Source organism: Pan troglodytes, chromosome 5 (genome assembly GCF_028858775.2).
Source record: "Pan troglodytes isolate AG18354 chromosome 5, NHGRI_mPanTro3-v2.0_pri, whole genome shotgun sequence".
NCBI classification, from domain to species: Eukaryota; Metazoa; Chordata; class Mammalia; order Primates; family Hominidae; genus Pan; species Pan troglodytes.
The window spans coordinates 101,284,816-101,310,682 of record NC_072403.2 but is presented as its reverse complement, the minus strand read 5'-3'; the positions used below and the strand labels follow the sequence as shown (position 1 = coordinate 101,310,682).

General features: G+C 46.0%; 1 protein-coding gene and 1 pseudogene across 1 annotated transcript in view; one reads left to right on the top strand and one right to left on the bottom strand.

Annotated features, from left to right (window-relative positions):
• Window positions 1-739: 739 nt before the first annotated feature.
• Window positions 740-25,867, top strand: part of GABRR2 (gamma-aminobutyric acid type A receptor subunit rho2) — a 55,615-nt gene continuing 30,487 nt past the window's right edge. Inside the window, exons 1-2 of the mRNA XM_527448.8 lie at window positions 740-1,018; window positions 16,372-16,478. Of these exons, the coding sequence (XP_527448.5) occupies window positions 831-1,018; window positions 16,372-16,478 (295 nt within the window). The 5' untranslated portion in view covers window positions 740-830. The remainder of the gene's footprint in view (window positions 1,019-16,371; window positions 16,479-25,867) is intronic.
• On the bottom strand, window positions 13,041-14,439 carry LOC743110 (tubulin beta-3 chain-like; annotated as a pseudogene).

Below are 25,867 nucleotides of genomic sequence, written 5' to 3'. Positions count from 1 at the left end.
ATGAAATTTTCCATTGCCAGGACATAGCAAGCAATGAGTAGTTTTTAAACATATTCTATTTTGTTCAGTAGGTTAGACATAACCACATGTATCTCTACAATTCTAATGTGCTTAATTCCATATCCCAGGATAGGAATAAAGCCTAATTTATGATTGATTTTATACATTTTAGGGTTAAAGGCCAAAGTTAATTTAATGCTTATGGTAGGAAGAAAAGCTTACATAATCATGAATTCTATGATTAATGTCATCCTTGAAACTAAAAATGTATTTTATGCTTTGATGTTTTCACTGGAAAAAGTTGATCTATATTTGTGAGAAAGGAAGTATCCTTGTTCATAGGCAAAGCATATTCTCTTAGCTCCATAAACAAATCAACCCTAAGGAAACAGGTCATTCATGTTTACTCAGCATTTCCTGAACACATTTATGTACCCATCTAAATGTCCGCCAAGTCCTCTCTGCAAATCTACTTGGAATCTGAGCTGACCCCCTGGTGGATGGGACAGACTGGTTTTATGCAGCCAGAAGATGGACCAATAATCTCAGCACAAAGCTGGCATGTTCAAGAGATTTAATTTTTTATATAACAGCTGTAGCCAAAGCTATTCTAGGATTCAGTGGAAGCAGAATTTCATGAGGACAAACTTCTCGACTAATGGCCAATCACTAATCAGCAGGGAGGGCAAAGCCTGGTGTTTGTGTCATGGCCCGGAGTGGAGGGGGTGAGTGGGGCGTCAGTATCAAATAGTAAATCGGGACAACTAGCCTGGCCAGCCTTGCCCTCACAGCCCCTCAGAGCAGCCCGTCAGGAGGCAGCAGATGGATCAATGGTCAAGCCAGGGGGGATTTGCTCTGCCACAGGCTACTGGAAAGCAGCTTTTTGCCTCACAGACGTCCACAAAATGCCTTATTTTACAAGACTCATTTTGTTCTTGTTTTGCTTGATGGTTCTCGTGGAGAGCAGAAAACCCAAGAGGAAGCGATGGACAGGGCAGGTGGAAATGCCCAAGCCAAGGTAAAGTCATAGGTGGGAAAGGAGGGAGGTTACCCTGCATAGTAGCAGCAGCAGTGGCACAGTGGGACGGCTCCCCAGGGGGCTACAGGTCCTATTGAGATATCGCCCTATGAGAACCCAGCTACTTCACTGAACGCAGCCTCTCCCTGGGCACACATACTCTATGTGTCACAAGCATGAGAGCAGAACTAGACTGGGGTGAGCCTTCCATTCGGATGCCTGTGTTCAGCCAAAGCATTTTGATTTGAGGCAGATATAAATAGTTGGAGATGTAGTGGGTAAAATCATTCTCTGTACAAATCACATTGTGCTGCTTTGTTTCTCAGGGTTACAACCGATGATCTGCTAAATAATTACACTCAAGTATTTTGGGGAGAACTGTATATAGGAACCTAGCCTGAACTATTAAGAAAAAAATGCATACGGGAGTTGTCTTCCTTAAATTATTTGCCAGAGAATAACTTTATAATGATATTGGGTTTCATTTTACTGTTTTGAATCTTAGAAGAGGTGTTCAGAAATTTGCTTAATTATCAGAAATATATGTGTGAACAACAGTGAATGCAATTTCATGATGTAATGGAGACATTCCCAAGAAACAATGGCCCAGGATCTGCATTCAAAATCATTACATTACAAATCTAAGTTCCTTAGGAAGTTTATTTTGAATTGACATACGAAGCATCATACTCCAGGCCTGAAGTAGAAATAATGACTGTTAGACATGGAGATAAGAAAAGAACAAGCAGCTAAGATATAAACACCATGTGTGGCATGTTACACATTTATTTTCCATTCTACTAAGCATCAGATAAACTAGTGGTTTTGAATATAAATTAATATCTTGAGGCACATTTTCTAGGTCAGTCCCCAAACATTTTTGAACATGCGCTGCTGTCAATGACAAGTTTTTGAAACTGTACCTCTAATACATGCATATTTACTTATAAATCACATACATGTGCTGTTATAAATATGTATGTTAAAGTTTAATTGATTTCTTATTTTTAGAAAAAAAAAAAAAACCCTGAATATAAATAAGAGTTACAGCCTCTACTTCCAGTATCCCAGTGGCAACTGCTGCTCTGGGAGAGGTTATTACTCTCTTTTGTTTATTTGTTTGTTTGTTTTTTGAGATGGACTCTCTGTCACCCAGGCTGGAGTACAGTGGCGCAATCTTGGCTCACTGCAACCTCCACCTCCCCGGTTCAAGCGATTCTCCTGCCTCAGCCTCCCGAGTAGCTGGGATTACAGGCGTGCACCACCATGCCTGGCTAATTTTTGTATTTTTAGTAGAGACAGGGTTTCACCATGTTGGCCAGGCTGGTCTCAAACTTCTGACCTCAAGTGATCCACCCACCTTGGCCTCCCAAAGTGCTAGGATTACAGGCAGGAGCCACCACACCCAGCCTATAATTACTCTCTCTGGAGCCTAGTCCTACTCAGCGGAAGGCAAACAGATCAAAACCCTCCAGAACGATGGGAAAGAGGCCCTGCTCTGAACAACCCATGCGGGTTGGGTTGCCAGAACCATAGGCTGTTAAACTGGAAGGAGCCTCAGATGTCATCGGCCCAGCAAGTCCCATGAACTCTAATTTTGGGAAACGTGAATGGCTGTTGAGTGAAATGGGGTTCCAGGGCCACCAAAACGTGGAAAACCCTGGTTTAGACCATTTTCAACAGATGTCTCTACAGCAGAACTTTTAGAACTTTTGTTATGCAAATAGGCACTGTGAGAATCTTGAAGAGAGGGATAAATTATGCAGGGCTTCTCAGAAACAACTAAAAAATCCACAGTTTTTTGGACTGTCTTGTGGGATTCCTACTCCATGGAGCACACACTGGGAAACTGTCCAAATCAACTCATTTGACAGATGCTGAAATGGCTCAGGGGCATGAGTAAGTCACACGGCCTGCTAGTGGCTTCCCAACACTAGAATGTAGGTTCCTGATTTACTTAGACTGGAGGAAAATCTGTTCAAAACTGTCTATTCTGTAAGAACTGGGGTTCAGCACAAGTCCCTTGGGGTGCCCAGGGACCCCACTCAGCAGCCTGGGCTGTGGCGGCACCTCCATCTCACTTTTCCTCAGAAGTCCACAGTCTCATTCCCAAACCCGCGCATGAGCCTGGGCACAGCTGGGCTCTGACTCTTAGCGGGGAGGAGACTTTGTTGAAATCCAGCCCATGAGGTGTTAAAGTGGGAAAAGATGAACACATACATTTCAAGGAAGTAAAATATTTATTAAACTGAGGCTGGGGGAAAAGGACAGGGAATGTGGTTCTGGGCCTTTCTGCATCCATGAGAATGCACACACAGTCAGACAGTCAACAGGGTGACGCCTCCTTGTGAACATTTCAGCCAAGCCTCTGACAATTTATTTTTCCAAATTACTTTCATTATTGACACGCAGGTGTCAAGCTATACGAACAAATAAGAAAATGACCAGACCCCTTCTGATTACAGTCTTAGAGTGCTTTCTCTCTTTAGGATTGCTCCTTTTCTTAGAAGTCCTGTTCACACACACGGTCACACTCACACCCATACCACATGCCACATGTGTGGCTTCACGGGCACACACTATGCACATGGTCACCCTCACACATGCACACTGTGAAGACTTCTTTGAACCTGGAAGCCTTCCCTGCCTCACCCCGGCCAAGGAATGCACACAGAACAATGATTCTGCCCAGCAGCTGCTTTTACAAAGACCGGCCCCTGTTTTCTGCTACTTTGTGTCTCTGTGTACTAAATGGCTGCAGAGTGAGTCTGTTTCCTCTTGGCTGTTATTGGTTTTGTTCTGTTCTCCCAGCTCTCAGCCTTCCAATTTTATTCCTACTCCTCCTGGCCTGCTGCCAAAGTTGGCCTCCTGACCACACGATTGCCCTTCTTTCTTGCCAAGGGAGGCACTTCTCCCTTGAGAGCTGACTCTGGGCTTTGCCCTGGACAGCACTGTTAGGCCCCTGCAGGTCTCAACGTGGAGCCCCCTCTGTAGCTTCCTTCCCCATCTGCTGCCTCCTCAGTACCCCTACCTCGGCCATCCTTCCTGGGTCTGCACTGTGGTTCTGTTCTGCTGGAGGCAGGAGTAGCTTTGCTTTCCAGCCACACAGTGACCCTCATCCACTGCTGAGGGTCTTGGCAAAGGAAAAGGAGTTGGGAATTCAGGAAAATCAGGTTCAGACCTTGGTTCTGCCGCCATCTAGCGTATGTGGCCATGTTTCCTGCTCTCTCTGAACCTCCGTTTCTCCAGCTGAAAAGGGGGGTGGTGAGCCCTTCCCCATGGGGATGATGTGAAGATGGGGTGAGGTCTGCCTAACGTCCTGCAGTTCAGGGCCTGCACAGGGAGGAGGGGCATCCACGAACACCTGGTTATCCTGGTTGCTGTTATTGCCAGAAAACCACAACACGGTGACATCAGCCCTGCTTCCAAAGGCATAGTGGATCCATTTTTCTTCTTCCCTCACCCCTCACCCAAAGGCCGGGTTTGAGGTTCCATGAAGGTCCTGGCTGCCCTGCCATGGGTGGGTGGGGGCTCAGGAAGGAGTCTAGGGTCTGAGGGCCGAGACTGTGTGGGCCATCTCTTGTGAAAGGATGAATGGAGAGCATATGGCTCATACAAATAGCCCAAGGCTCAGGATCTTAGTGGCTTGATCTCTTAAAAAAACTCTGGGCCCTCAATGGCAGTGGGATTTAAATCTCTCTCTTGTTGGGGTGGGTGGCATTCTGGGACTTCCGCTCTCCTAAGCCTTTTCCTAAATGGATGTAAAACTGTGCTGACCAGGAGGGATTTACTCCCTGTGAGTCAGAGGGGCAGTGAGCCGGCTGCACTTACGGTTTAATGTCTATGATCTGCTAAGCCCTCGGGCTGAGCTCTTCATCTGCCTTCCGGAGGCGTCTTTCATGGGGCGTCTGCACATGGCCCCTCACACGGTCACTGCCCAGAGACCCAGGCCTGGCCCCACTTGACTCCTGGAGGCAAGGCTTGAGGAAGAGATCAGTGTGTGTGTGAAAGCTCCTTGGCAGCACCCGACCATGACTACACATGGCTTAAGGGGACTGGACAGTCCCGTATTTCAGCCATAGGGGAGGAAGTTAAATTGGACTTTCCTCTTTGACCTGTGAAGCTATAATAGGCTTGTCTAAAAGCGAATCTTATCATAGCTTCCTCTTCCATCTGCCTAACACTCTTCGTTGTCTTCCCATTGCCTTTGGATAAAGACAGAATTCTTAACATGACTCTCAAGGCTCTGCCTGGCCTGGCCTCTGCTTGTCCCTGCAGCTTCATTCTCTTCATTCATTCCCACCACACCCCCCACCCCCTCCCGCTTCTCATCTAATGCTCACTCGTTCTTCAACCTACGCCACTTCAAACTGAGTGCGGCCCAAACCAAACTATGCATGCATTGAGTTCAGATGCCTATAGGATACTCAATTAGGGATGCTGAGTTAGGAATCAGATATAAAGGTTGAGAGTAGAGGGTAGGGATTTAAGAACATCAGCATGTTGATGACAATTTAAGCCATCAACTTAGGTGAGTCTGCCAAAGAGAGGGTAGAGAGAGAAGATGGCTGGGACAAGGTCCTGGGGACGCTGACATTTAAGGGATGGGGTGAAGAATAGGGGGATGCTGCAGTGGAGAAGCGCCTGTCAGAGAGGTAGGAGGAAAACCAGAGTACTTTGTTCTGAAAGACACAGTTTCTGGCAGAAGCAGGGACCTTCCTGTCTGCAGCTGTGGAGAAGCCAGACCTCAGCAAGAGCACCTGTAGGACCAGGGGTTGGGCATAAGTAGGCAAGAGGGCTTGGAGTGAGGCAGTGCCAGCAGCCTGTGGAAGATGGCTATTTAGAAGAGTTAATTATTTACTGAGGGGGAAATAAATTTTTTTTTAGGTGGAACAGTGAGGATTTTTAGGGCAATGAAACTATTCTATATGATACCATAATGGTGGATATACATCATTATACATTTGTCCAAACCCAGAGAATATCAACACTAGGCTGAGGATGGTGTCTTATGCCTGTAATCCCAGCAGTTTGGGAGGCTGCAGCAAGAAGATCTCTTGAGGCCAAGAGTAACATAGTGAGACCCTGTCTCTACAAAAAAAAAAAAAAAAAAAAAAAAAAAAAAAAAAAGATTAGCCAGGCACGGTGGCATGTGCCTGTTAACCCCAGCTGCTCAGGAGGCTGAGGTGGGAGGATCACTTGAGCCCAGGTGTTTGAGGCTGCAGTGAGCTACAATTGCACAACTGCACTCCAGCCTGGGTAACAGAGCAAGACCCTGTCTCTAAAAAAAAAAAAAAAATAATAATAATAATAAGCAGCATGGGTGCTAATGCTAATGCTGTGTCAATGCAGGATTATCAATTGTAACAAATGCACCAACCCAGGGGGGATGCTGATAGTGGGGAGGCCATGCATGTTTAGGGGCAGAGGGCATATAGAAACTCTGTACCTTCTGCTCAATTATGCTGCAAACCTAAAATTACTCTAAAAAAAAGTCTTAAACATTTTTTTAAAAAAGGAAATGTTTAAATAATATAACCAACACACCTATATTGCCATCACTTTCAATGCATTTTGCATGAATTGAGAGCTAGAGGAAGATGTGGAGTTTAGATGGGTTTTCTGCTTAGTTGTAATTCCAGGTGGGAGAGCCTAGAATCCAGTTTGAATACTGGTGGGAATGAGCCATGAAAGGGGGAGAAGCTGAGGAAGCTGTGGGGAGGGGGCATGAGGGCAGGGTTCAAAGGACTCTGTGAGAAGGGGCATTAGGCACTTCTGCTGAGCCTCAGTTACCTCACCACCTACACGTCTGGAGGATGTGCAAATAGGGCAGGACAATGTGGAAGGCAGCAGCAGGGTGGAAGGACAAGAGGGTGGGTGAGTTTGGAAAGCAGATGTGAGAGTGGCTGAGTGAGATGGCTGCCAAATGGGAAGCTGTCCTCATGCAAGTCAGGCTCTCCTCAGGACATTTGCTCTGCTGTTTTCTCAGAATTACTTCCTTCAGGTCCTCTCATGACTCCCTCCCTCCCTCCAGGACTCAGAAGAATCACCAGTCACCTCATCTAAACAGCCCTCTATTCCAACCCATAGCTTTCTATTCCTTACCCTACTTTGTCACGTGATTTATCTGTCCACTGGTTTATCGTCCACCTCCCTGACTAGGTTGGAAGCTCTGTGAGGACCGTGAACATATGCCCTCCCCATGGCTCGGGCAGTGTCTGCACAGAGTAGGGGCTCTATAGAAATGTAGATGCTCTATAAAAATATGTTGCACAAATCAATTTGAGTCTAGGAATTGGGGAACTGTGTGACCAGGGTGTGGGACAACTGTCTGTGTGGATGTTGACATCCTCAAGGTTGATGGGAGGAACTAAATGGAGAGAAAGAGAAGCAAGTTTGTTCCTGAGCCCTCACGGGGGTGGGGAAATGACTGGGAGGTCTGGGGCAGTGAGAAGCTGGGCCAGGCAGTGTTAGAAGTAGGGCTGTAAGTCGGAAAGCCCTGGCTTATAGGGGAATCTGGGGTGGGCAGGCTAACTTTTATACTAGCACCAAACAATAAAACTTTTGGTGATTATGGAAATGTTATTTATTTATTTTTCTTTATTATCACACTACACTGAGGTAATGGAAAGATTATATAGCTGCACTGTTCAGTACAGTAGCAACCAGCTGCATGGGGCTATCGAACACATATGTGTGGCTAGTATAATGGAAAAACTGAACAGTCATTTATTTAGCTTTCATTAATTGAAATAGCCATATGTGTCTAGTGGCCACTTTATTGATCAGTGCAGCTTTAGACCTCCCATTGAATTATGCCATCTGGGCAGAGCCGGTGAGGAATGAAACTTAAGGATTTCATAAGAGGATGCCTCCAAGATCAGAACCTCCAGAGAGGAAACCATCACTTTCCTCTTACAGAGTTTAAACAGGAAACACACCTGTTGCCCTCAAAAGTGAATGAAGGCCGAGCGTGGTGGCTCATGCCTGTAACCCCAGCACTTTGGGAGGCCAAGGCAGGTAGATCACCTGAGGGCAGGAGTTTGAGACCAGCCTGACCAACATGGTGGTCCCGTCTCCACTAAAAATACAAAAATTAGCTGGGTGTGGTGGCTCATGCCTGTAACCCCAGCACTTTCGGAGGCCAAGGCAGGTAGATCACCTGAGGGCAGGAGTTCGAGACCAGCCTGACCAACATGGTGGTCCCGTCTCTACTAAAAATACAAAAATTATCTGGGTGTGGTGGCAGGTGCCTGTAATTCCAGCTACTCGGGAGGCTGAGGTAGGAGAATCACTTGAACCCAGGAGGCAGAGGTTGCAGTGAGCCAAGATCTCACCACTGAACTCCAGTCTGGTGACAGAGCAAGACTCCATCTCAAAAAAAAAAAAAAAAAAAGTGAATGAAGTTTGACAAGAACAGGGAGGAAAATAGAGGTATATGTAAATAAACAACAAACACTCAAAACCAAATCTCCATTGATTTCTAAAAACCTTCAATATGCTGCACACAACAGAGTCACAGGCCTTGAGGGCTCTGGTTTCTTCAGCAGGTGAGTTAGCAGTTTCTCACTTGCTACTACTAAGTTGTCAGCACCAACAGGTGCCCTGGGCAGCTCTCAGGACATTGCCAAAGGCATTAGATTAAGGCTTATACTAACAGTTCTCAAATGTTGCTCTACCTTGGAATCATCCAGGAGCTTTAACAAATTTCCAGTGCTGAGACCTCCATCCCAACCAGTCAAATTCAAATCTCTAGGGGTGGGATTTAGGCATCATTGGTTTTAATATCTCCCCAGGTGATTACAATCTGTAGCTAAGTTTGAGAATCATAGGTCTAGCCAACATAACACAAAGCCACATAGAGTTTATTATCATTAAGGTATTCCAAGATCTAAAAATGCTAAGTTTGGAATGACTGTGATTCTTAGCCTTGATTTCATGGGAATAGCTGGGGAATTCACCCCAGAGAGGTGAATTTGGTTGTTCTGGGGTACAGCCTGGGCATCAGGGTTTTTAAAAGCCACTTGAGATGATTCTAAAGTGTGGTTAAGGCTGAGAAGCATCTGGGTTACAGATGATGTTGACCAAATGTACTAGAATGGAATTGGTTTAAATTTCTCCCAGAAGTTGTTTGTGTGGTCATGTTGCTACCTTTTATTGAATGCCTGCTACATGCCGGGCATTGTGCTAAGTGCAATGGACACAGAGATAAACCCCAGCCTAACGCTCTTAGAAGGCTAAGTGAGACATGTACACAAAGTAACTTCAGTGCCAGGCACAAACCAAAAGCCTATAAGAGGAACAGGTAATGTACTGTGGATTAGCCTGGCTGTGTGAAGGCTCCTTCTCTTCCTCCTTTTTCCTTCTTTCCATTTTTTTCTTTTTTTCTCTTTCCTTTTCTCTTTTTTTTTGTTTAGTAATAACTGTCAGCAGACAATTGCCTTAGAACATTTTGGATCTGACTGCTTTAGTGTGCAGTTGTGGTGAAGAAAATGATCTGGAAAGAGTGAGCGTGAAAGAAAGAAGAGAGAATCACTCCTTTGCCGTCACCTGGTTTAGAGGAAGGACTGACCAGGGCTGTGTCCTGGGCTCCAGCTCTGGGTGCACCACCTAGGTGGATGGTCAGAGCAACTCTGTCCTCCACTGGCTGTGAATTGTCTTTCTAAGGAGGGAGGCTTTGTCCCAGGGTAGGTTCTGCAGACCTGGACTGAAGTAAGGAGCATCATATTTGGCAAAGATAAAACCAGCATTTAAAAGTTTTGACTATATTTGTCTTAGAAGTATATTTATCACAAAACCATTCTTATAACATCACGAGAATTTTTTTTTTTTTTAAACACAGGGTCTCACTCTGTTACTCAGGCTAGAATGCTCACTGCAACCTCAACCTCCCAGGCTCAAGTGATCCTTCTGTCTCAGCCTCTCAATTTGCTGGGACCAGGGGCGTATGCCATCACACTCGGTTATTACATTTTTTTTTTTTAAAGAGACGGGGTCTTGCTATGTTGCCCAGGCTGGTCTCAAACTCCTGGGCTCAAACCATTCTCCTACCTGGGCCTTCCAAAGTGATAGGAATACAGATGTGAGCCACTGCACTCGGCCAAGAAATTAAATAAAAAAAAAATCATGATCTTCCACTACTCAGCACAATCATTTTCTTTTTCTTTTTTTCTCATCACACATTTATTTATTTATTTATATTTATTTACTTATCCTGGGTGAGATTCTTATTTATTTTTAAGATTTCTATTTTAGGTTCAGGGGTATACATGCAGACTCGGTATAGAGGTAAACTTGTGTCACAGGGGTTTGTTGTACAGATGATTTTGACAACCAGGTACTAAGCCCCGTACTCAACAGTTATTTTTTCTGACCCTTTCCCTCCTCCCACCCTCCACACTCAAGTAGGCCCCAGTGTCTTTTTTCCCCTCTTTGTGTCCATGTGTTCTCATCACTTAGCTCCCACTCAGAAGTAAGAATACATGTGGTATTTGATTTTCTGTTCCTCCATCCAGTTCCATCCATGTTCCAGCTAAAGGACATAATCTCATGCTTTTTTTGTGTGTGTGTGTGTGTGTGTGTGAGACAGGGTCTTTGTCACCTAGGCTGGAGAGCAGTGTCATGATCATGGCTCACTGCAGCCCTGACCTCCCTCCTGGGCTCAAGTGATTTTCCCACCTCAGCCTCCCAAGTAGCTGGATGTGGCACCGTGTTGCTCAGGCTAGCCTTGAACTCCTGGGCTCAAGTGATCTGCCTGCCTTGGCCTCCCAAGTCCTGGGATTACAGGTGTGAGCCACCACCCCCAGCTGATCAAATTCTTTTTTATGGCTGCAGAGTATTTCATGGTATATGTGTATTACATTTTCTTTTTCTTTTTTTCTGGAGAGCAATGGCACAATTTCAGCACACTGCAACCTCCACCTCTCGGGTTCAAGTGATTCTCATGCCTCAGCCTCCTGTGTAGCTGGGATTACAGACGTACACCACCATGCCCAGCTCATTTCTGTAGTTTTAGTAAAGACAGGGTTTTGCCATGTTGGCCAGCCTGGTCTTGAATTCCTGGCCTGTGATCCATCTGCCTTGGCCTCCCAAAGTGCTGGGATTACAGGTGTGAGCCACCATGTGTAGCCATACCACGTTGTCTTTATTCAATCTGTCACTGATGAGCATTTAGGTTGATTCCATATCTCTGCTATTGTGAATAGTGTTGCAATGAACATGCATGTGTCTTTATGGGAAAACAATTTACATTCCTTTAGCTATATACCCAGTAATGAGATTGCTGGGTAGAATGGTAGTTCTGTTTTTAGCTTTTTGAGGAATCACAACACTGCTTGCCACAATGGTTGAACTAATTTATATTCCCATCAACAGTGTATAAACGTTCTCTTTTTTCTGCAACCTCACTAGAATCTGTTATTTTTTGACTTTGTAATAATAGTGATTCTGACTGGTGTGAGACGGTATCTCATTGTGGTTTTGATTTGCATTTCTCTAATGATCAGTGTTATTGAACTGTTTTTCATATGTTTTTTGGCTGAGTGTATGTCTTCTTTTGAAAAGCATCCGTTCATGTCCTTTGCCCACTTTTTTTCTTTCTTTTTTTCTTTTTTTGAGATGGAGTCTCACTCTCTCACCCAGGCTGGAGTGTAGTGGCATGATCTCAGCTCACTGCAACCTCTGCCTCCCAGGTTCAAGTGATTCTCGTGCCTCAGCTTCCCAAATAGCTGGGATTACAGGTGCACACAACCACACCCAGCTAACTTTTGTTTAGTAGAGACGGGGTTTCATCATGTTGGCCAGGCTGGTCTTGAACTCCTGACATCAAGTGATCCGCCTGCCTCATCTTCTCAAAGTGATCCTCCTGCCTCAGCCTCTCAAAGTGCTGGAATTACAGGCATAAGCCACTGTGCCCACTTTTTGCCTACTTTTTAATGGGGTTTGTTTTTTCTTGTAAATTTAAGTTCCTTATAGATGCTGGATATTAGATCTTTGTCAGATGCATAGCTTGCAAATATTTTCTCCCATTCTGTAGGGTGTCTATTTACTATGTTGATACTTTATTTTTTTGTGCAGAAGCTCTTAAGTTTAATAAGATCCCATTTCTCAAGTTTTTGTTTTGCTGCAATTGCTTTTGGCATCTCCATCATGAAATCTTTCCCACTTCCTGTGTCCGGAATGGTATTGCCTAGGGTGTCTTCCAGGGTTTTTACAGTTTTGAGTTTTATACTTCAGTATTTAATCCATCTTGAGTTGATTTTTGTATATGGTGTAAAAAATGGGTCCAATTTCAATCTTCTGCATATGGCTAGCCGGTTCTCATAACACCATGTATTGAATGAAGTGTCCTTGCCCTATTGCTTTTGTTGGCTTTGCGTAAGATCAGATGGCTGTGGGTGTGTAGCCTTATTTCTGGGCTCTCTATTCTGTTCCTTTGGTCTATGTGTCTGTTTTTGTACCAGTACCATGCTGTTTTGGTTACCATAGCCTTGTAGTATAGTTTGAAGTCAGGTAATGTGATGTCTCCAGCTTTGGTTTTTTTGTTTTTTTTTTCCTCCTTAAGATTGCTTTGGCTATTTGGGGTCTTTTTTTGATTCCAGATGAATTTTAAAATAGTTTTTTCTAGTTCTGTGAAGAATACCTTTGGTAGTTTGATAGAGATAGCATTGAATCTATAAATTGTTTTAGGCAGTATGACCATTTTAATGATATTGAGTCTTCCTATCCATGAGCATGAAATGTATTTTCATTTCTTTGTGTCATCTCTGATTTCTTTCTTTTTTTTTATCTGACAGCAATAGATTTATTAAGTATCCCTGAAAATATAAACACAAACCAGTAAAAAACAAATCCATAAAATGTCAGGCCTGGAGCTGCAATAAGACAGAGACAGGAGCAGCACACATGTGGCCTAGGTGGGGAGGACGGGTGTAAACACTGCAGGAGGGTGGCAAGGCAGCCCTAGCGTGAGTGGCAAGGTGGTGGGGGAAAGCTGGGGACAGTGTCGACAGCAAGATGGCTCTGGAGGTCAGATACTGCTGGCCTTGGCCCCAGCTTCCACCTGCCCCTCACTCCAGCTGCAAGCAGCTTCACTTGGGGCCCTGGGCCTCCAACTCCTCCTCCTCATCTGCGAACATCTCACCCTCCTCCTGGGCCATGGAGTCCTGGTACTGCTGGTACTCGGACACCAGGTCATTCATGTTGCTCTTGGCCTCGGTGATCTCCATCTCGTCCATGCCCTTGCCCATGTACCAGTGTAGGAAGGCCTTGTGCTGGAACATGGCCGTGAACTGCTCTGAGATGCTTGAACAGCTCCTGGATGCCCGTGCTGTTGCTGATGAGGGTGGAGGACATCTTGAGGGGGGTGGGATGTCACACACGTCCACCTTCATGTTGTTGGGGATCCACTCCACGAAGTAGCTGCTGTTTTTGCTCTGGATGGACAGCATCTGCTCGTCCACCTCCTTCATGGACAGGCAGCCCTGGAACACGGTGGCCACTGCCAGGTAGCAGCCGTGGTGCTGGTCGCGGGCAGCCATCTTGTTCTTGGCGTCAAACATCTGAGGGGTGAGCTCGGGCACGGTCAGGGCCCGGTAATGCTGGCTGCCCGGGCTACATGCCTGGCATGAAGAAGTGCAGGCGGGGGAAGGGCACCCATGTTCACCACCAGCTTGTGCAGGTGCGCATTGAGCTGGCCCAGGAAGCACAAGGAGGTAGTGATCCTGCTCATGGTGGCCAACATCAGGTGGCTGAGGTCCCCGTAGGTGGGCGTGGCCAGCCTGAGGGTGCTGACGCAGATGTCCTAGAGCGCCTCCTTGTTGATGCAGTAGGTCTCATCTGTATTCTCCACCAGCTGGTGGATGGACAGCGTGGGGTTGTAGGGCTCCACCACAGTGTCTGACACCTTGGGCGAGGGCACTATGCTGAAGGTGTTCATAATGCAGTTGGGATACTCCTCATGCATCTTGCTGATGAGCAGCGTGCCCATACCCGAGCTTGTGCCCCTGCCCAGCGAGAGGGTCAGCTGGAAACCCTACAGACCGTCGCAGTTCTCACACTTCTTCCGCACATCCAGGACGGAATCCACCAGCTCCGCACACTCCGTGTAGTGACCCCTGGCCCAGTTATTAACGGCCCCACTCTGACCAAAGATTAAATTGTCAGGCCTGAAAAAATGTCCAAAAGGCCCCGAGCGGACACTGTCCATGGTCCCGGGCTCCAGGTCGACGCATGGCCCGAGGCACATACTTGTGAGAAGAGGCCTCGTTGTAGTAGATGCTGATCTGCTCCGGCTCCAAGTCCGAGTTCCCCACGTAGTTGCCGCTGGGGTCTATGCCATGCTCATCACTGATGACTTCCCAGAACTTGGCCCCGATCTAGTTGCCGCACTGGCCGGCCTGAATGTGCACGATCTCCCTCATACTGGGCGTGTCTGGCAGGCGGCTGCGGACGGGAAGGCGGGCTGGGCTGGCTGCTGACATCTCTGATTTCTTTGAGTGGTGTTTTTGCAATTCTCATTGTAGAGATCTTTCACCTCCCTGGTTAGCTGTATTCCTAGGCATTTTATTCTTTTTGTGGCAATCATGAATGGGATTTCATTCCTGATTTGGCTCTAGGCTTGACCATTGTTGGCATATAGGAATGCCAGTGATTTTTTACATTGATCTTGTATCCCAAAACTTTGCTGAAGTTGTTTATCACCTGAAGGAGCTTTTGGGCCAAAACTATGGGGTTTTCTAGATACAGAATCACATCATCTGCAAACAAGAATAGTTTGACTTCCTCTCTTCCTATTTGGATGCCCTTCATTTTGTTCTCTTTCTTGATTGCCCTGGCCAGGACTTACAATACTATGTTGAATAGAAGTGGTGAGAGAGGGCACCCTTGTCTTGTGTTGGTTTTCAAGGGGAATGTTTCCAGCATTTGCCCATTTAGTATGACGTTGGCTATGGGTTTGTCATAGATGTCTCTTACTATTTTGAAGTATGTTTCTTTAATACCTAGTTTATTAAGAGTTTTTAATATGAAGGAGTGTTGAATTTTATCGAAAGCCTTTTGTGCATCCATTGAGATAATAATGTGGCTTTTGTCTTTAGTTTTATGTGATGAATCACATTTATTGATTTGCATATGTTAAACCAAACTTGCATCCTGGGGTTGAAGCCTACTTGATTGTGGTGGATTCACTTTTTGGTGGGCTGCTGGATTTGGTTTGCAAATATTTTGTTGAGGATTGTTTGCCTCAATGTTCATCAAGGATATTGGCCTAAAGCTTTCTTTTGTGTGTGTGTGTGTTTCTGCCAGGTTTTGGTATCAGGATGATGCTGGCCTCATAGAATGAACTGGGGAGGAGTCCCGCCTCCTCAATTTTTTGGAATAGTTTTAGTAGGAATGGTACCAGTTCTTCTTTGTACATCTGGTAGAATTTGGCTGTGAATACATCAGGTCCTAGGCCTTTTTTTTTTTTTTTTTTTTGGTTGGTACGCTATTTATTATTGATTCAACTTCGGAGCTCATTATTGGTCTATTCAAGGAATCAATTTCTTCCTGGTTCACTATTTGGTTTGGGGTGTGTATGTGTCCAGGAATTTATCCATCTCTTCTAGGTTTTCTAGTTTGTGTACACAGAGTTGTTCATGGTAGTCTCTGATGGTTATTTGTATTTCTGTGGGGTCAGTGGTAACATCCCCTTTGTCATTTCTTTTTATTTGTTTTTTTTTGCGACAGAGTCTCACTCTATCACCCGGGTGGCGCAATCTCCACTCACTGCAACCTGCGTCTCCTTGGTTCAAGTGATTCTTGTGCCCTAGCCTCCTGAGTAGCTGGGACTACAGGTGTGTGCCACCATGCCCAGCTAATTTTTGTATTTTTAGTAGAAATGGGGTTTCACCATGTTGGCTAGGCTGGTCTCAAACTCATGACCTCAAGCAATCTGCCCACCTCAGCTTCCCAAAGTGCTGGGATTACAGGTGTGAGCCACTGCACCTAGCCCCCTTTCTCATTTCTAATTGTGTTTATTTTGATCTTCTCCCTTTTCTTCTTTACTAGTCTAGCTAGCAGCCAATCCAACCATTTTCATCCAATTATAGCCTTTACCAAGGTAGAATGTTGTCCTGCCCAGGAGGGCATCCACTTTCAGAAGGCTCCAGAAGAACCTGGTCCTCAGGTCAGTCTACCTGTGAGGATCTGGCGTGTGTGTGGAGGGTCCTTCAGCCCTCCTTCTCCCCTGGGCCAAGAAGGAGAATGGAGAAAAGGTGCCTAACAGGTAGATCTTGCAGGGAGTAATCGCCCAAATCATCTCACTCAATGCATTGAAGAGCCGATGGAAAATAGTTTCTTGCTTGTCTTCACAGTCACTTATATAAGAAGAACCTTGATGTGACCAAGATCCAGAAGGGAAAGCCTCAGCGGCTTCTCAGAGTGGACGAGCACGACTTCAGCATGAGGCCCGCCTTCGGAGGTAGGACTGTTCTTCCTTGATGCCAGGCCGGAGGTTGGCCCCAGGGATGTGATGTGCTGCCCTCTCTGGCTCCCTCTGGCACAGCGCTTCCTCAGATGGTGCACTTTTCCCACTCACATAAATCTGACTCCATTTCCTGAGTCCCTAATTTTCCCACGGAGAAAAGAGCAGGAAGTAGTGGAAAGGGCCGTTGACTAAAGAGGGCCCGCCAGTGACTAAGCCATTTACATTCACAAAGGAGACAGGCCCTGCAGCTGCCAACTTTTTTGTCCTACAAAAATAAGAGCAGGCAAGGAGAATCAGGACACAAAATAGCTCCTCTGTCATTTTTATAGAGGAAGAGGCCCATGAAGGCAGAGGTGCCCAGGATCCTCAAAAGTCCTAGTGTGGCCCTGCCTCTGCACTATTTTGGCATGTGTGTGTGTCTGGGTGTGAGTGGAATTCTGAACAAGGCATTGTAACTTTGTTGCCATGACTACCTGGGAGTTTGCTATTTTGATGGAGTCACCTGTTTTCCAGTGCAGCAACAACAGCTTAACTCATTACAAAGATTCCTTGCACACCTGCCCCCAAAGGTGCTCTGTTAGTCTTGGGGTCAGGGAGGGGAGGCATGGCCAGTGGGTGTCCTTCCCAGGAACTAGAGAAATGCTATGGAGAAGGTGGACAGTGTCTTAGTCAGTTCTGGCTTTCACACAAAACACCATAGACTGGGCAGCTTATAGACAATGGAAACGTATTTCTCATGTTTCCAGGGGCCGGAAGTAAGATCAAGGTGCCGACAGTTTCCGTGTGTGGTGAGGGCCCACTTTCTGTTCATAGACGGTGCCTTCTCACTGTAACCTCACATAGTGGGTGGGGCAAGGCAGCTCTCTAGGGCCTCTTTTCTAAGAGCACTAATCCCACTGGTGAGGGCTCCACCCTCAGGATCTCATCACCTTCCAAAGGCCCACTTCCTAGTACCATCCCATTGCGGGTTAGGATTGCAACATATACATTTGTCAGGGACATAAACATTCAGGCCATAGCAGCTGGGAAAGGAATCAGTCATCTGCTCTGACTAGGCAGAGAGTGGGGTAAGAATAGCAGAATGTATGAGATCCCTGGGCCAACTTTCCTCTCCTCTTGGGGAAACTGAGGCACCAAGAATTTCAGTTGATGAACCTTGGCCAAGACAGACCCAGGCGGGCTGGCTTCCCTTTCTCCTTTTTCTCTGCCCTTGATCCTCTAGTAGGTCCTATCATTCTGGGGCAGTAAAAAGGAGTAGCTGTGACCTCCAGGCAGGTCACCAATCCTTTGAGCCTCCATTTGTTTGTTTATAAAATGGGGAGAGTAATCCCCACATATGGGGTTGTTGTCCAGATTAAACAAGATAATGTATGTAAAACCCCTGACAGACATTTGTTCCTGTCCCCTCTGAAAAACCCAGCTGTCAGACCTTCCTCTTGTGTGACTGTTAAGGGATTAAGAAATTAATTTATCCCAGAGGCCTATGCATTTTAAAAGGCCTCAAAGCCTCCCACTAAATTCCCTGAGCTCTGACACCTGCTAAGCAGAAGGAGAAAAGCAGGTGGCAGATTACAGGCCTGTGACTCATCTCCCTCCCAACCGCAACCTGATTGACGCCCACGGAAGGTCAAGAAGAGGCCACCATATTTCTGGTAGCTCTTGGGTTTCCTCGGGGATTCGTCATGGGCAAGCCTGCCAAGGAATTTTACGAAAATAAAGTTATACTAATAAGCAGCTTTAAAATAGCTGCATCTGCTCCAGGAAGTCTAAGCAAGGCGTCCCCAAAAGCAGGAAGCTCCACTTTTCTTGCACAGCAACAGTTAAGAGTATAGAGGGGTACAGTGGCTAGGAAACACAATAACCAACAATAACATGCATGACAACTACCACTTTTTTTTTTCAAGACGGAGTTTCACTTTGTCACCTAGGCTGGAGTGCAGTGGCGCAATCTCAGCTCACTGCAACCTCTGCCTCTCAGGTTCAAGCGATTCTCCTCCCTCAGCCTCCTGAATAGCTGGGATTGCAGGCATGCACCACCATGCCTAATTTTTTTGTATTTTTAGTAGAGACAGGGTTTCACCATGTTGGCCAGGCTGGTCTTGAACTCCTGACCTCAAGTGATCCACCCACCTCAGCCTCCCAAAGTGCTGGGATTACAGGCGTGTGCCACTGTGCCCAGCCACAACTACCACTTTCATAGAGATTTTTTTTTATGCCAGGCATCATTCTAATCAAGGTACACATATATATATAATCTTATTTTAATCCTCTCATCAATTCTATGAAGTAGATACTATTATTGTCCCCAGATGAGGAAACTGAGGCACAGAGAGGTGAAGTAAATGTCCCAGGTCAGCTGAGGTTGGACCCCCCCTCCTAGCTGGGTCCCTTTCTTGTCTCCTACTTGCATGTCTTGACGCAGAGCTGACATATCCATTAGGCGGCATAGGCACACTGCCTGGGGCCCACAACAAAATGTTTTTGCTTTATCTTAAAATAAGAAAAACAAACTTTTAAGCAGAAGTTGTTTTAATATATACTATTAATATGTTCATCATTAAACCAATACAATCATAAAATATGCTTTTTGATATTTTTTTATAGAGGAAGAGGCCCATGAAGCAAAAGTGCCCAGGGTCCTCAAAAGTCATAACATGGCCGTGCCTCAGTGTGGTCTTTTGTGGGTGTGCACTGAGTGTGGGTGCTATTCTTAACAATGTGTTGTACCTTTTTACCCAAGGCTAGTGATGCTATCAGGAGCCTGGGCCATCACCTGGTCAGTACCTTCGGTATGTAGAAGAAGAGCCTGGGGTCCAAGGAGTTAGGTGATGGCCACCGAACAGCCAGAGGCAGAACTTAGGTTTCTTTTGTGACATCAGCTGCAAAAGCGAAAGCCTTATGAAAATGCTCCCACCAGGAGTTAGCTCTTGGAATGGCAGATGAAATCCTGCCATGTTCCCAGAAACCCTGACTCTGAGCAGAATGCTGCAACACGCCACAGTCCCCATCACGCTGCTCCTTCCTCAAGCCAGTTCCAGGAGGAAAGTGGACTTCTTGTGGTGTGACCACTGCATCTGCTGGGCCCTTCTGTGGGGCCCTCCAGAGCGTGGAGGGTCAGGACTGCTCCCTGCCCCTGCCTGGGTAAGCTTCTGACCCTGGGGAGGGCTCTGACTTTGGGGAAGCTGCTAAGGAAAGAGGCATCACCTTCCATAGGAGTCAAGATCTCAGCCACCACAGCATAGGTGGGGGCCACTCCTCCTTCCTTCCAAGCCTCCTCCCCATGGCAGTTGGTCCTCTGGGCACCTGTGATCTCCTGCAGGGCTTTCCTGGATGCCCAAATGTCACTTGGATGAAACGGGGGGAGGAGAGCATATAGTGAGGTACCAGGGCTCCCTGCCTCCATGAGTCCATAAATAAGACACCCAGAGTTCTGGCCAGCCAGGCAAGATGGGATGATCGCAGGACGGGGATTCCCACTGCTTGTGCTGTCAATGATCTTTATAACCTGAACCCTATGGGAGCATTTGAAGATGGCTTAGAGCCAAGAAGCCTTCCCTGCAGGTGCTCCTGGGTGTCCCCATTTCACTCAGCACCTCATGGGCAGGTCTCTGTGAGAAAGGAGGCTGCACAGACAGCACAAAGGTGACTCTGTGCAGGTGATATAGAAGGTGTCTCATTCCCTGGAAGCAGCCCCTGACAGGCTTCTAGTTAGAAGTAGAGCCTGGGCCCCCAAAGTAACCAAAACAGCATGGTACTGGTACCAAAACAGAGATATAGACCAATGGAACAGAACGGAACCCACAGAAATAATACCACACATCTACAACCATCTGATCTTTGACAAACCTGACAAAAACAAGAAATGGGGAAACGATTCCCTATTTAATAAATGGTGCTGGGAAAACTGGCTAGCCATATGTAGAAAGCTGAAACTGGATCCCTTCCTTACACCTTATACAAAAATTAATTCAAGATGGATTAAAGACTTAAATGTTAGACCTAAAACCATAAAAACCCTAGAAGAAAACCTAGGCAATACCATTCAGGACATAGGCATGGGCAAGGACTTCATGTCTAAAACACCAAAAGCAATGGCAACAGAAGCCAAAATTGACAAATGGGATCTAATTAAACTAAAGAGCTTCTGCACAGCGAAAGAAACTACCATCAGAGTGAACAGGCAACCTACAGAATGGAAGAAAAGTTTTGCAATCTACTCATCTGACACAGGGCTAATATCCAGAATCTACAATGAACTCAAACAAATTAAAAAAAAATCCCATCAAAAAGTGGGCAAAGGATAAGAACAGACACTTCTCAAAAGACATTAATGCAGCCAACAGACACATGAAAAAATGCTCATCATCACTGGCCATCAGAGAAATGCAAATCAAAACCACAATGAGATACCATCTCACACCAGTTAGAATGGCCATCATTAAAAAGTCAGGAAACAACAGGTGCTGGAGAGGATGTGGAGAAATAGGAACACTTTTACACTGTTGGTGGGACTGTAGACTAGTTCAACCATTGTGGAAGACAGTGTGGCGATTCCTCAAGGATCTAGAACTAGAAATACCATTTGACCCAGCCATCCCATTACTGGGTATATATCCAAAGGATTATAAATCATGCTGCTATAAAGACACATGCACATGTATGTTTACTGCGGAACTATTCACAATAGCAAAGACTTGGAACCAACCCAAATGTCCATCAATGATAGACTGGATTAAGAAAATGTGGCACATATACACCATGGAATACAATGCAGCCATAAAAAAGGATGAGTTCATGTCCTTTTTAGGGACATGGATGAAGCTGGAAACCATCATTCTCAGCAAACTATCGCAAGGACAAAAAACCAAACACCACATGTTCTCACTCATAGGTGGGAATTGAACAATGAGAACACTTGGACACAGGAAGGGGAACATCACACACCAGGGCCTGTTGTGGGGTGGGGGGAGTGGGGAGGGATAGCATTAGGAGATATACCTAATGTAAATGACGAGCTAATGGGTGCAGCACACCAACATGGCACATGTATACATATGTAACAAACCTGCACGTTGTACACATGTACCCTAGAACTTAAAGTATAAAAAAAAAAAAAGTAGAGCCTGGGCCCAACCCACCCAAAGTGCCGGCCCAGCCTAACACCCCCTTCCAGTAGCGCCCACCACACTAAGCAGGTCATTTGAGCAAAGATGTCCCTCAATATCCTCAATATTGTTGTGGACTATGTCCTCATTCCCATCTTATTTCTCCAAGAGGGACTTCCTGTGGAATGGTGTTTAAAAGTAGTTGATAGAGGCTGGGTGTGGTGGCTCATGCCTGAAATCCCAGCTCTTTGGGAGGTCGAGGTGGGTGGATTACTTGAGGCTAGGAGTTTGAGACCAACCTGGTCAACATGGTGAAAACCCATCTCTATTAAACATACAAAAATTTAGCCTGGTGTGGTGACACACGCCTGTAGTCCCAGCTACTTGGGTGGCTGAGGCATGATAATTGCTTGAACTCAGGAGGCAGAGGTTGCAGTGAGCCAAGATTGCGCCACTGCACTCCAGCCTGGGCGACGGGTGAGACTCTGGCTCAAAAACAACAACGAAAAATTATCATGCTCAGACTATACCCCAGACTAATTAAATCAGAATCTCTGGGGGTGGGGCCCAAGCACCAAGTTTTTAAACAAAATATTTTTTAAAAATTAAAAGTAGTGGAGAGAGAGAGGAATCAGCTTAGCACTAGATACCCGTTGGGTGACCTTTTTAGTCTAGAAAGAGAAAAGATTAAAAATCTGTCAGCTTCCTAATAATCCCATGGATCAGTTGAAACAAAAATACCTTGTCTAAGCGACCAGCTGTTTGATTAGGTAGTATGCCCTGGTTAGAACCTCCAGGGGCACAGGGTTCCTCCTCCTTTTGTTGGGAGAAATGCTGCAATGCTGATTTTCTTTTATTTCTTTTATTTATCTGAGACATGGTCTCGCTCTCTTGTGCAGTCTGGAATGCAGTGGCAGGATCAGAGCTTACTGCAGCCTCAACTGTCCGGGCTCAGGTGATCCTTCCACTTCAGCCGCCTGAGTAGCTGGGGCTATAGGCGTGCACCAACATGCCTGGCTAATTTCTTATATTTTGTGTAGAGACAGGTTTTCGCCATGTTGCCAGGCTGGTCTCGAACTTCTGGGTTCAAGTGATCTGCCCGCCTTAGCCTCCCAAAGTGCTAGGCATGAACATGAACCACTGTGCCCAGCCCTGATTTTCTTTTAAATTTCATTTTAAAAATTGTGGAGAAATATATAATATAAAATTGACCCTTTTGACCATTTTTGAGTGTACAGTTCAGTGGCATTAAGTATATTCACATTGTTACACAACTATCGCCACCATCCATCTCCAGAACTTTTTTCATCTTTCCAAACAGAAACTCTATATTCATTAAACAAGAATTCCCTATTTCTCTCTCACCCGTTCAGCCCCTGGCAACCACCATTCAACTTTCTGTCTCCATAACTGACTATTCTAACAACTTCATATAGGAATTATACTACTTTTGAGTGGCTTTTATGACTGGCATATTCCATCTAGCATAATGTCTTCAAGGTACATGTTGTAGTATGTGATAGAATTTCCTTTTTTTAAAGGCTGAATGTTCCACTGGATATGTATACCACATTTTGTGTATCCATTCATCTGTTGATTGACATTTGTGTTGTTTCTTCTTTTTGGCTATTGTGAATAGTGCTGCTATGAATATGGATGTGCAAATATCTGTTCAAGGCCCTACTTTTGATTCTTTTGGAAATATACCCAGAAGTGGGATTGCTATCATATAGCAATAGATGAGCATATATATATATATATATATCATGTTCTCCACATGATCTTGGAGGGTGAAGGAATCCTAGCTGCGCCCTGTCTGACAAAATCTTATCCTTAGTATTTAATTTAAATCAGAATTCAAATTCAAGTTAAATTCTCTCTTTAGGAAGTGATATTGATAAAGTTGAGAATATTGCCATCCCCCAACACCATGGCCTTAATCTTCCAGCATCACCTCTGGCTCTCCCATATCTCTTAGGCAGGTTCACTTTTCAAACACCCCTTCCTCAGCACTGCTCCCTCTGAAGCTTCAAGGCTTCCCTTGTTCTACAGGATGCAATGCAGCTGGATCTCGATACCTCTCCGCAGCCTGGCCCACTGCCTCCTCTGCTCACTTCCTCTCTCCTCCCAGGCAAGGCCTCTTCTCTCCTAGCATGCTCTCTGGCCCTGCACATCTGTGCTTCTTTCTGCCTGTGAACATTTGTTCACAGCACCCCACTGCATGGTCTTGCTCCTTCTGACGGACTCACCATGCCTAGAGCCCAGCTTAATCTCTTTCCTCTTACATGAAGCATCTCTTGGCTGTTTTGAACTCAGTATATGACCTTTTTTTCCTTTGACATCATTGATTCATTCTTTCAGTCACTTATTGATTAGTTTGTTCACACTGTAGTGATTAAAAACATTAGCTGGGCACGGTGTCTTACGCCTATAATCCCAACAATTTGGGAGACTGAGGTGGATCTCTTGAGGCCGGAATTTGAAACCAGCCTGGGCAACACAGTGAGACCTGGTCTTTATAAAAAAATAATTTTTTAAAATTAGCTGAGCTTGGTGGTGCACACCTGTAGTCCTAGCCACTTGGGAGGTTGAAGTGGGAGGATCACTTGAGCCCAGGAGTTCAAGACTTGCAGTGAGCTATCTGTACTCCAGCCTGGGCAACAGAGTAAGATGCTGTCTCTAAAAATCAAAATCAAAATAAAACATGGACACTGGGTTTCTGGTTATCTACTCCTGCATAATAAGCCACCCTAAGACAGTGACTTAAAATAACAGGCATTTATGTATTTGCTCACAAATTGGATTGACCGGGCTCAGCTGTGCAGTTCTCACTGGGGCTCTCATGCAGTTGTAGTCAGATGGTGGCAGCTGATGGGTGTTTTCATGCTTGTGAAAACACTCGAAGGTGTTTTCATGCTTGTGTCTGGTGCCTGGGCTGAAGACCCCAAAGCTGGGGCTCCTCAGGCATCCTGGCATCATCCCCCTTGCTCTCTCTCACTGGTTTCCTCCTTTCCTCCTTTTCCACTCTGGTTCCCCTCTCTCTGATCCCCTCTAGCCCTCCTTTTTTTGTCTCTGCCCCCACCCCACCCCAGATGCTTTTCCCCATTGGTCCTCCCCTCTCTGGTTTCTCTGTGATCTCCATGGCAACTGAAGAGAAACCAGCAGATGGAAGTTTGCAGCCATCATCATTCCTGTTGAATTTTGTTCATTGAATTGATTACCAAGTCTCACCTAGGTTCAAGGGGAGGGGAACTAAACCTCATCTCTTGCTAGGAGAAGTGTTAAAAAATTTGCAGAGATGTTTGAAAACCACCACTCTGAGGCAATACTACCTTGGGAAGTCCAAACCTCAGCTCTGTCTCTCACTGTGTGGCCTTAGGCATGTTCTTGAGCCTCTCTGTTCCTTAATTGCCTCATAAAGTGGGGATAATTATAGCACCTGTTCAGAGGGGAGTTCTAAGAATTAAGTGAGTAATGTGTGTGATGTCTCTAGCACAGTACATGGCATATAGGAAGTGCTCAGTAAACAATATTTTTATTTATTAAGAATGTTCTGCATAACACAGGGCAGTGATTAAGCACAGGGCTCTGAAGGTAGACCAATGGGGATCAGCTCATGGCTGTGCCTCCCTCTAGCTGGGGACTCAGTCACCTTCTAATCCTCAAGTCCTCACCTGTGGAATGGGGGTGATATCAGCACCCACCTTAGCCAGCCGTTGTGAGGATGGACTCAGATGTCCCGCTGGAAGCACTTAGCGCAGCCTGGCCAGTGCAGCCAGTGTGTGCGAGGCGGCGATGGAGGTGGGGGTGCACGCAGCACTGCAAAGGCTCCAGACGCAGACATGACAAAGACACGGGCCCTGTTCCTGAGGAGCCAGTGGGCCTGTGCCTTCTCGACACAGCTCCTGGCTCTGAGGGTCTCTCTCAGGGCAAAGACTTGTACTGCTTCTTAGGTTTCTGCCTGGTTGCTTCCCCAGCTGGACTGTCTCCAATGTGATGCCTTCTGAAGAACTTTCTAGGGTCGTTCTGTCACACAACTTTCACCTTGCTGGCTACTTTAGCACCCAAGTGTGCTGCATTTGGGGTGCCCAGATTGTGAGCAGAGACCCTCGTGCCCCCTTGGCTCTCCTGGTGCTTTATTCTGTGGCCTCTTCCCTAGAGGAGGTTTGACCCCTGGACTTCCAAGTCACAGGAGCCTGGTCAGCAGGGCCCCGGTTGCCGCGCCTCTGGTCCCACCAAGGCTCACGGAGCCGACTCAGAGCAAGGGCACTGGCTCAC